The following is an 11,694-nucleotide window of genomic DNA, read 5'->3' as shown; positions in this document are numbered from 1 at the left end:
ATCAAAGGTTGTTTTCCACTGCATTTAAAGGTATAGTTCACCCAAAAATGAAAATTTGATGTTTATCTGCTTACCCCCAGGGCGTACAAGAATGTAGGTGACTTTCTTCAGCAGAACACAAACTAAGTTTTTCCTCAATATTTCGTCACGAGCCACAGGGTTTAATTTGTTTGTTTTTTGGACTCGTGGGTCCCATTGACTGCCATTATATGACTGACAGACTGCAACGGTTTGAGTTAAAAATCTTTGTTCTACTGAAGAAACAAAGTCACCTACATCTTGGATGCCCTGGGGGTAAGCAGATAAACATCAAGTTTTCATTTCTGGGTCAACTATTTCTTTAAGACAAGTGCATCCCTACAAAATTAAATATCATATAGGACATGAGGTAAAGTAATGAATGACTCAGTTTTTCTGGCTTAGTGGGCATTTGAAGAAGCTGCCCGCTGCGTTTTCCTTTGGACCCTGAGCAGGTTTTATGATCACTGGTTTTTCTCTTTCCATTTTCATGCTGTAATACTTGCCTGTGGAAGACAACAAAGGGGTGTTTTTGTTAATTAAACTATTTAATCATTATTGGAAAATAAAGCAAATATCAGACTAAAACTTAAAGGCGACAGTCTTTCAGTTATCCTTGGCTACATAAACTCATTAGCTGTTACCTAAAACAGTGCTGGGACAGAATAACATAACACTCACTTTGAGAGAATACGTAATACTTGTATCCCTCTCTCACCCTTGAGGGTACAGACACGGCTGCGGACACCGTTGTCGGAAATCCTTTCCAGGTCCTTGAGATACTGATTATCTGCCCCAGAGGTGAAGCTGTGAAAAGAAGAAAAAAAACTAAAATGAATCAATGCTCAGTGGTCTGTTTCAGTTCAACTGTTTAAGGTCACTTATCTGGTCTGTTAGTCCTCATTTGAAACAAAATGTGTTTGAGGCCTTGGTAAAACATCTGTTCTAGGAATTACTATACATCAGGGGTCACCACACTCGGTCCTGGAGGGCCAGTGTCCTAGTTGAGCTCCAACCCTAATCAAACACACCTGAACCAGCTAATCAAGGTCTTAATATGTATACTTGAAACTTCCAGGCAGGTGTGTTGAGGCAAGTTGGAGCTAAATTCTGCAGGACACCGGCCCTCCAGGACCGAGTTTGGTGATCCTTGCTATACATGGTATTTTTACTTTTGGACAAATACTTGTCTGCACAACCTCTCTTAATGTCTAATGTCCTATTATTTTGTCATTTTAAATGTGATTAATCTCTTTTGTAATGAAACTTGTGGTTTTTTACCAGCTTGTCGTCTGGCTCTCCTCACTGTCAACAGAGTAACTTTTGGCTTTTTCCCACAACTTGGCGTAACCTGATATGTGTACTTTTGTGCCATCCCACCTGCAGAAATCGATTTAAAAAGTCAACACCGACACACGTCTAATAAAAACAAGCACTCGGGAGTGTGCTTACAGAATGTACATATATGTTTTTCTTGCAATTCTTACCTCTTTTGAAGAAGATTACAGACTCTTTTCTGCTTCTGTACTGTGGTATAGATAAAGCAGCGGTGATGTGACCAATCTGTCCGAAGCCCTTGCTGATGGATTTGGGAAAGCCAGAATCCATCGCACCATTCTCAAACCTCCAGTAGTTCCTTCCCTGTGAAATATGTGCAAACAGGGCATGTCAGTTGTCACTGAGCACTTCATTTGACTCCACTTTAGTTATCATTTTCTGTGACTCTCAATCTGTAGTGAATTGAAGTGTTTTGTTCTGATGACTGCGTATCAACCTTGAAGAAGTAGGTTTTGCCCTGGCAGTTGCAGCGGGTATAAACCGTGTCGATGGGAGATGGGATTCCCCAGACCTTTGTAATTAACCGAGGGGGATCTGGATTTCTTTGTCCGTCTAGTGTCCAAAAGTAATGTCCTATAGAGAACAAAGGAAGAGTGCCGTTTTGTTTTCACAAATAACTTCTATTTTCACAGGTCCCTACACTTTGGAAGCTTTGACATCTTAAAATGGAAAGATAAGTGCTTTGAACCAAAATAAATGAAGTGTTGCTATAAAGCAAGCATGCTGTACTATCTAGTACTGACCTCTGAACACCACAGTGGTACCATTTCTGAGAGTAGTTAAACCACTGACTGGACGCCCACTGCAGAGGTTAGTGTCATAATCGTCTGGAAAACAAAGGTGTACAAATATTGAAGAACCAAAATATTAAAATGACCTTAAAACTTTCTCTCTTTTTTTTTTAACTAGAAATATTCATGCTAGCACTAGTGTCAGCACAGTGTTCAGATGGGAAGCATTAAGGCTCTTAGAGGTAACAACATATACAATAAATATAAAACATGAAAGCTCTTACCAGCTTGATAATCTTTAATGCTATCTGTAAAGCCATTCTTGTCTGAACTAGGTTTAGGTTCATTCATGTCTATACTAGGATGAGTGGGTTTCCTTGTTGGTCTTGATGGTTTTCTTGGTTTTTTTCTTGGAGTGGACGGTGTCTGTGCCTTGGTAGTCATTTCAGTGGGTGTTGGACTTTCAGTTAGCACTGCGCATGATGGATCTGTTGGATCTGTGCATGATGCACCTTCTGTTGATGCTGGGCTTGAAAGATCTTCTGGGGGCGCTGCACATGATGGATCTGTTGGATCTGCGCATGATGCACCTTCTGTTAATGCTGGGCTTGAAAGATCTGGTGGTGCTGCACATGATGGATCTGTTGAATCTGTGCATGATGCACCTGTTAATGCTGGGCTTGAAAGATCTAGTGGTGCTGCACATGATGGATCTGTTGGATCTGAACATGATGCACCTTCTGTTAATGCTGGGCTTGAAAGATCTTCTGGGGGCACATCGCATAATGGATCTTCTGTTGGATCTGTGCATGATGGACCTTCTGTTGATGCTGGGCTTGAAGGATCTTCTATTGGCCCTTCACTTGATGGACCATCTGTTGGTGCTGCACTTGTTAGACCTTCAGTTGGTGCTGTGTCTGACGGATCTTCTGTTGGCCCTGCATTTGTTGAACCTTCAGTTGGTGCTGTGTCTGACGGATCTTCTGTTGGCCCTGCACTTGTTGGACCTTCAGTTGGTGCTGTGTCTGACGGATCTTCTGTTGGCCCTGCACTTGTTGAACCTTCAGTTGGTGCTGTGTCTGATGGATCTTCTGTTGGCCCTGCACTTGTTGAACCTTCAGTTGGTGCTGTGTCTGACGGATCTTCTGTTGGCCCTGCACTTGTTGAACCTTCAGTTGGTGCTGTGTCTGATGGATCTTCTGTTGGCCCTGCACTTGTTGGACCTTCAGTTGGTGCTGTGTCTGACGGATCTTCTGTTGGCCCTGCACTTGTTGAACCTTCAGTTGGTGCTGTGTCTGATGGATCTTCTGTTGGCCCTGCACTTGTTGAACCTTCAGTTGGTGCTGTGTCTGATGGATCTTCTGTTGGCCCTGCACTTGTTGGACCTTCAGTTGGTGCTGTGTCTGACGGATCTTCTGTTGGCCCTGCACTTGTTGGACCTTCAGTTGGTGCTGTGTCTGACGGATCTTCTGTTGGCCCTGCACTTGTTGAACCTTCAGTTGGTGCTGTGTCTGATGGATCTTCTGTTGGCCCTGCACTTGTTGAACCTTCAGTTGGTGCTGTGTCTGACGGATCTTCTGTTGGCCCTGCACTTGTTGGACCTTCAGTTGGTACAGTGTCTGAAGGGTCTTCGGTTGGCCCTGCACTCGTTGGACCTTCAGTTGGTGCTGTGTCTGAAGGATCTTCTGTTGGCCCTGCACTTGTTGAACCTTCAGTTGGTGCTGTGTCTGATGGATCTTCTGTGGGCCCTGCACTTGATGGACCATCTGTTGGTGCTGCGCTTGTTGGACCTTCAGTTGGTGCAGTTTCTGAAGGGTCTTTGGTTGGCCCTGCACTTGTTGGACCTTCAGTTGGTGCTGTGTCTGACGGATCTTCTGTTGGCCCTGCACTTGTTGGACCTTCAGTTGGTGCAGTGTTTGAAGGGTCTTCGGTTGGCCCTGCACTCGTTGGACCTTCAGTTGGTGCTGTGTCTGAAGGATCTTCTGTTGGCCCTGCACTTGTTGAACCTTCAGTTGGTGCTGTGTCTGAAGGATCTTCTGTTGGCCCTGCACTTGTTGAACCTTCAGTTGGTGCTGTGTCTGATGGATCTTCTGTGGGCCCTGCACTTGATGGACCATCTGTTGGTGCTGTGCTTGTTGGACCTTCAGTTGGTGCAGTGTCTGAAGGGTCTTTGGTTGGCCCTGCACTTGTTGGACCTTCAGTTGGTGCTGTGTCTGACGTATCTTCTGTTGGCCCTGCACTTGTTGGACCTTCAGTTGGTGCAGTGTCTGAAGGGTCTTCGGTTGGCCCTGCACTTGTTGGACCTTCAGTTGGTGCTGTGTCTGACGGATCTTCTGTTGGCCCTGCACTTGATGGACCATCTGTTGGTGCTGCGCTTGTTGGACCTTCAGTTGGTGCAGTGTCTGAAGGGTCTTTGGTTGGCCCTGCACTTGTTGGACCTTCAGTTGGTGCTGTGTCTGACGGATCTTCTGTTTGCCCTGCACTTGTTGGACCTTCAGTTGGTGCAGTGTCTGAAGGATCTTCTGTTGGCCCTGCACTTGTTGAACCTTCAGTTGGTGCTGTGTCTGATGGATCTTCTGTGGGCCCTGCACTTGATGGACCATCTGTTGGTGCTGCGCTTGTTGGACCTTCAGTTGGTGCTGTGTCTGATGGATCTTCTGTGGGCCCTGCACTTGATGGACCTTCTGTTGGTGCTGCGCTTGTTGGACCTTCAGTTGATGCTGTGTCTGAAAGATCTTCTGTGGGCCCTGCACTTGATGGACCATCTATTGGTGCTGCGCTTGTTGGACCTTCAGTTGGTGTTATGTCTGAAGGATCTTCTGTCTGATCTTCAAAATAAGAATTAAATGTTTAATTCTGTCATCATTAACATATCTTTGTGAACAAATCTGAGTACAATCATTTTGCCTATGGTTGCAAAACCATATTGACTAAAACTGAGGTGTGTCTTACCAAACGGCAATTATCTTAAGTATAAAATGTTTGGCTGTATAGTCATTTGCATTCTTTATTGTCATAAATCATAATCATAAACTAGTTTATGATTCAGGAATAAATGCCCTACAGAAAAAAAGAGAGAAAGACTCACCTCCCAACTCTTCATCGTTAGTCATCTCCTCATTGGAGGTTTCTACCAAAAACAAATGCCACAACTATACTTGAAGTGTATTGTTAGTACAAAATCAAGTTAAATAAAGCAAAAGATCAGTACACTTTGATTTGGTTATTAGTGACAAAGCTACAGTAATTACACCTGCAGACATTTTATTCTTTTTGTTTAGGCATAAATTAGCAATCCTTTAAACTGCGGTGGAAGTGTTTCTTGATTTTAAAGGCATCTGTGACAGTCATAGATATATAAGTGTAAAATCAGGGCAAGATTCGAAGCATGCAAATGGATTCCACATTTTTGTTATTATTTACTTGAATTAATAAATAATGAATATTAGCATTCAATTGTTTGGTGTCAGTATGAGTTTTTTTATTATTTTTTTAAAGAAACAAATACTTCTTTCCTGAAAAGATTGATCAAAGTGACAGTAATGACTTCTACATTGTTACAAAAGATTACTTTTGAAAATAAATGCTGTTTTTTGGATTTTCTATTTATCTGAGAATCTTAAAAAATTTTAAGAAAGGAATATTAAGCAGCAAAACCCAACACTAATTATAATAAGAAATGTTTCTTGAGCACCAAATCAGCATATTAGAATGATTTCTGAAGGATCATGTGACACTTAAGACTTTTAATTAATCTTTGCCATCACAGAAGTAAATTTAATTTTAAATATATTCAAATACAAAAGTTATTATTAAATTGTGATGATATTTTAAAATATTACTGTTCTTACTTTATTTTAAATAAAAAATTAAACCCTGGTTATTTCTTTAAAAATGTTTCTGTTGTGATATACTACCAGTCAAAAGTTTTTAAACAGTAAGATTTGTAATGTTTTTTTAAAGAAGTCTCTTCTGCTCACCAAGCCTGCATTTATTTGTTCTAAAGTACAGCAAAAACAATACAATTTCTAAGTATTTTTACCTTTTAAAACGGCTGTTTTCTTTTTTAATATATATTAATATGTAAATTATTCCTGTGATTTCAAAGCTGAATTTTTACCATCATTACTCCAGTCAATGATCTTCCTTCAGAAATCATTCTAATATTCTAATTTGCTGCTCAAAAAACATGTATTATCATCATGTTGAAAACAGCTGAGTAAAATTCTTTCCGGTTTCTTTGATGAATAGAAAGTTCAGAAGAACAGCATTTATTTGAAATAGAAATCCTTTGTCATCACTTTTGAACAATTTAATTTTAGTTATTACAAAAGCTTTTTATTTCAGATAAATGCTAATCTTTGGATCTTTCTAGCTCCTTTAGCTACTACACATAAATACTCCTAGTGGTTTACATTCTTACCTTCCACCAAGCACAAATCCTCATAATCAGGGCAGCACTGATTGAATGAGACACATTCAAAATCACAGTGACAATCATTGCCTCTCTGAAAAGGCTCCCCACAGCGTCCTTTGCATGAGTCCTCTATGATCAGAAAAAAATAATAATGCAGTCTCACCAAAATAATTCTATAGATTGTTAAAAAGAATATAGACTACATCAGTGCTTATGACATAACAGAGAAACATATGAAACCTTACTTGAAGTACACAACTCTGTAAAGTCTGTACAGCACTCATTCAAGCTCATACACTCTTCGTCACACTGGCACAAGCTTCCTCTGTAGTAGCCTTCACCACAACGACCCTTACAGCTATCTGGACAGAGAACAGTGTTTACTTTACAAATCACAGACTTTTACTGATAAGTCAGTATTCTGAGAAACACAACAAGAGATGAGTTAATTATTTACAGTGTTACCAGAAATCAGTGCATGTTTAAAAGTAAAACGGTTTGTTATATTTACACAAGGTAGACAGACAGACAGACAGATAGATAGATAGATAGATAGATAGATAGATAGATAGATAGATAGATAGATAGATAGATAGATAGATAGATAGATAGATAGATAGATATCAGTTAAAGTTTTGAATAATACATTTTTTTAAATGATGATATACAAAAGAAAAACGTAATTATTGACTGGCAGTGTAGATAGATAGAGAAACAATCTCCTGACTTACTTGGATCTGAAGAGCCTGTGGAGGCATATGCTAACAGCAGCAGTAAGGGCATATATGTGGCCATCTCGGTTGTTCCCTCTGGGGATCACCTCACAGAGCATCTGTTTTTTTCACCTGCAGTGATCTTCACTTTAATATAGAGGCAGAGTGCGTTGGTGTTCCCCTGTCGGTCCAATTATACAGTCAGTGCTGAATTAGTAATCGTCTCGTTTGCAAGGGTGCGGTGATCCACATGGACAAACAGACTTGAACATTCCCCCTCACTCTGTGTGCCTGTCGAAAACATCTACAAAGTTGGCTGGGTGACATCACAGACTATTGCCATAAAATGTTCCAGGTGGGGAAAAAAACGTTAGACATTAAATACTTTATTATCAACATTTCTATGGAATTTATTTCTTTCAAGATTTTCTGGCCGCAATTTGTTCCTCTCTCGCTTTTGACGACGCCTTTTGACAGTTTTCTGTAATCTAATTTTCGTGAATACTGCTGCTGAAACATATATAGTTTATATCAAACATACATGCTAAAAATAAAAGGCCTACGATTTGGGAAAAACTAACCCTTCAATATTTTTCCCCCCTCAGCTGGCCGTCTAGCAATAAAAAAATTAAAACAAAAATCAAACAAAATTCTTAAAATGGCATATGAATAACAACTGATAGCACAAATATATCTTGGAGACGTCTACTTGACGTCTGTATTTACATCTGGAAGACCCATTTTTTAGAGTATTTGTTCATGTCTATTAGATGTCTTTAAGATGTTTATGGTTTAGAATGTCAGATGTTTGTACACAGCAGATGCTTTACAGATCAAGAGATCTTTAATAGACATCTTGCAGAGGTACATGTGCTATCTGGGCTACTATTACAATTTTTCCTTAATTTATCTTCCAGACCAGTTCAGTAGTAGCTGTAATAGCAATAGCAATAATAATACTTATTATTATATTATTACTATTTTTATTATTTTGCAGTAAGTAATAAACATTCTTTTTCCTCACATTTAAATATTTTCCTTTGTATATATTTTGAACCTCAGACATTTTGATCTTCTGAGATGGACAATACACACAGGGTCAATTAAGATACAGACATCTGATTCCACATCTCACTGACAGAAGATGTGAGAAAAGTCCCTTATCACCCATTCTTTCCATTCACTTCCCCCAACCATCTCCTGTCAGCTCTCAGCTCACTCAAAATGGTCAATGGCAAAATATAATGTTCTACATGAATACAAGTGGTATTCACAGTCATGTTTGATATCATTTGAATTGTCTCTGTGCGTCTGGTACAATGGTCTCATTTTTACAAGAAGTAAACTAAAAGGTAAACAGATCCTAAGAGTTTATATATATTTTGCTCAATGTAGACTGCCATTTCCCAGTGTCTTTTATGCAAATTACCATTTGTCCCCCAAAAGGTGTAAACGATCATGTCTGGGACTTGATGAATGCAAATTCCAATTGTTAGTTCCTGTCTGCATTTGGAGAAGGTTTGTCTTGATCTAAGGTACTTAAGGAAATGTTGCAAGAAGATCAGGGAGATTTGCAGCCAGAATGAGTCTGTAGAATGCCAGGTATGCATTTGGTATTTGTTGTTACACAGGTGACTGTAGGGGGCTAAACAGAACCACTATTTGAAGAATGACAAGCATGATGCAGTCTTTTAAATAGTTAGTCACAGGGGCGTCGCTGGGAATAATGGGCCCCGTGCACTGACTCAGCTGAGGGGCCCCCCTAAAAATAACATTCAGTGTTCGCAATATCACGTTCTCGAATAATCAAATGTCATAGGAATAATAATTAGAAAAAGGCAAACAACCAATTTGTATTTCAACTTAAATTTGAGGTTATAATAAAATGAAGTCAGATTAGATAATAAAATAGAGTCAGATTACAATTTAACTTAAATTAAATAACTTTGCTCATCGAATACATATATATACATAATTATTGTGTTGTGTTGTTTACATTGCACAAATACTTTTATTTTATTTCTATTTTTTCCTTCATTTATCTTCCAGACCAGTTCTTTCCTCACATTTAATTATTTTCACTTGTATATTTTTTGTTATACAGGTGCTGGTCATATAATTAGAATATCTTCAAAAAGTTGATTTATTTCAGAGGTTCCATTCAAGAAGTGAAACTTGTATAATGTATACATTCATTCCACACAGACTGATATATTTCAAGTGTTTATTTCTTTTAATTTTGATGATTATAACTGACAACTAATGAAAACCCCAATTCAGTATCTCAGAAAATTATAATATTGTGAAAAGGTTCAGTATTGAAGACACCTGGTGCCACACTCTAATTAGCTAATTAACTCAAAACACCTGCAAAGGCCTTTAACTGGTCTCTCAGTCTAATTCTGTAGGCTACACAATCATGGGTAAGACTGGTGATTTGACAGTTGTCCAAAAGACGACCATTGACACCTTGCACAAGGAGGGCAAGACACAAAAGGTCATTGCAAAAGAGGCTGGCTGTTTACAGAGCTCTGTGTCCAAGCAGATTAATAGAGAGGCGAAGGGAAGGGAAAGATGTGGTAGAAAAAAGCAAACAAGCAATAGGGATAATCGCACCCAGGAGAGAATTGTGAAACAAAACCCATTCAAAAATGTGGTTCACAAAGAGTGGACTGCAGCTGGAGTCAGTGCTTCAAGAACCACTACGCACACACGTATGCAAGACATGGGTTTCAGCTGTCGCATTCCTTGTGTCAAGCCACTCTTGAACAACAGACAGCCTAAGAAGCGTCTCACCTGGGCTAAAGACAAAAAGGACTGGACTGCTGCTGAGTGGTCCAAAGTTATGTTCTCTGATGAAAGTAAATTTTGCATTTCGTTTGAAAATCAGGGTCCCAGAGTCTGGAGGAAGAGAGGAGAGGCACAGAATCCATGTTGCTTGAGGTCCAGTGTAAAGTTTCCACAGTCAGTGATGGTTTGGGGTGCCATGGCATCCACTGTGTTTTCTGAGGTCCAAGGTCAATGCAGCTGTATACCAGGATGTTTTAGAGCACTTCATGCTTCCTGCTGCTGAACAACTTTATGGAGATGCAGATTTCATTTTCCAACAGGACTTGGCACCTGCACACAGTGCCAAAGCTACCAGTACCTGGTTTAAGGACCATGGTATCCCTGTTCTTAATTGGCCAGCAAACTCGCCTGATCCTAACCCCATAGAAAATCTATTGTGAAGAGGAAGATGCGATAAGACAGACCCAACAATGCAGAAGAGCTGAAGGCCACTATCAGAGCAACCTTGGCTCTCATAACACCTGAGCAGTGCCACAAACTGATCGACTCCATGCCACGCCGCATTGCTGCAGTAATTCAGGCAAAAGGAGCCCCAACTAGTATTGAGTGCTGTACATGCTCATACTTTTCAATTGGCCAAGATTTCTAAAATCCTTTCTTTGTATTGGTCTTAAGTAATATTCTAATTTTCTGAGATACTGAACTAGGGTTTTCATTAGTTGTCAGTTATAATCATCAAAATTAAAAGAAATAAACACTTGAAATATATCAGTCTGTGTGGAATGAGTGTATACATTATACAAGTTTCACTTCTTGAATGGAATTAGTGAAATAAATCAACTTTTTGAAGATATTCTAATTATATGACCAGCACCTGTATATAAAATAGTTGTTGTTTACATTGCACAAAAACTTATATTTTATAGTTATTTTTTCCTAATTTATCTTACAGACCAGTTTTAGTAGTAGTAGTAATAATAATAATAATAATAATAATTTTTTATTTTTTTTTTGTTATTAATAAACATTCTTTTTCCTCACATTTAAATATTTTCTTTTGTATATACTTTTGTTATATATATATAAAAATGATTGTGTTGTTTACATTGCACAAATACTTTTATTTTATCACAATTTTTCCTTCATTTATCTTCCAGGCCAGTTTTATTATTAATAATAATAATAATAATAATAATAATAATAATAATAATAATTATTATTATTATTATTATTATTGTTTTGCAGCTATTAATAAATATTATCCTCACGTTTAAATATTATTTTTTGTATATATATTTTTTTGTTATGTATAAAAATATTGTGTTTACATTGCACAATTACTTTTAGTTTATTACTATTTTTTCTTTATTTGTTTATCTTCCATGCCAGTTTTAGTAGTAGTAGTAGTAGTAGTAGTAGTAATAATAATTATGATGATGATGATTATTATTATTATTACTACTATTATTTTTATTATTAATAATCATCATTATTATTAATATTATTATTAGCAGAAGTAGTAGTAGTAATAATTATAATAATAATTATTATTATCACTACTACTACTACTACTACTACTTGTAAATAATACGTTTATAAGTAGTTCAGCAATAAAAAACATTAAGCAATAAAATCGCTCATGCCCAGTTTGTTCACCCTGCGTGGTCTCACACCACCAACGGGAAAA

General features: G+C 38.2%; 1 protein-coding gene across 1 annotated transcript; it reads right to left on the bottom strand.

Moving 5' to 3' along the window:
- Positions 1-95: 95 nt before the first annotated feature.
- On the bottom strand, positions 96-7,481 carry prg4b (proteoglycan 4b). Its single transcript, XM_073852707.1, has 11 exons — positions 7,236-7,481; positions 6,750-6,866; positions 6,511-6,633; positions 5,176-5,217; positions 2,372-4,915; positions 2,100-2,183; positions 1,793-1,929; positions 1,506-1,659; positions 1,300-1,398; positions 700-825; positions 96-524 (listed from the first exon to the last, which is right to left on the bottom strand). Exons 1-11 carry the CDS (start codon positions 7,297-7,299, stop codon positions 406-408), a joined length of 3,609 nt encoding a protein of 1,202 aa, XP_073708808.1. The 5' UTR covers positions 7,300-7,481; the 3' UTR covers positions 96-405.
- Between the last annotated feature and the right edge of the window lie 4,213 nt (positions 7,482-11,694).

The sequence above is a fragment of the Garra rufa genome, chromosome 13 (assembly GCF_049309525.1).
Source record: "Garra rufa chromosome 13, GarRuf1.0, whole genome shotgun sequence".
NCBI classification, from domain to species: Eukaryota; Metazoa; Chordata; class Actinopteri; order Cypriniformes; family Cyprinidae; genus Garra; species Garra rufa.
Note: the sequence above shows the minus strand (reverse complement) of the source record. Positions and strands in the feature narration are given on the sequence as shown.

Excerpts from the sequence above, each read along its gene's own strand:
- prg4b (XM_073852707.1), bottom strand. The coding sequence starts at position 7,299 with ATGGCCACATATATGCCCTTACTGCTGCTGTTAGCATATGCCTCCACA. Across the intron at positions 6,634-6,749 it reads TACAGAGTTGTGTACTTCAA|AGGACTCATGCAAAGGACGC; the intron begins GTAAGGTTTCAT and ends TTCTGATCATAG. Across the intron at positions 4,916-5,175 it reads TAACGATGAAGAGTTGGGAG|ATCAGACAGAAGATCCTTCA; the intron begins GTGAGTCTTTCT and ends CTTATTTTGAAG.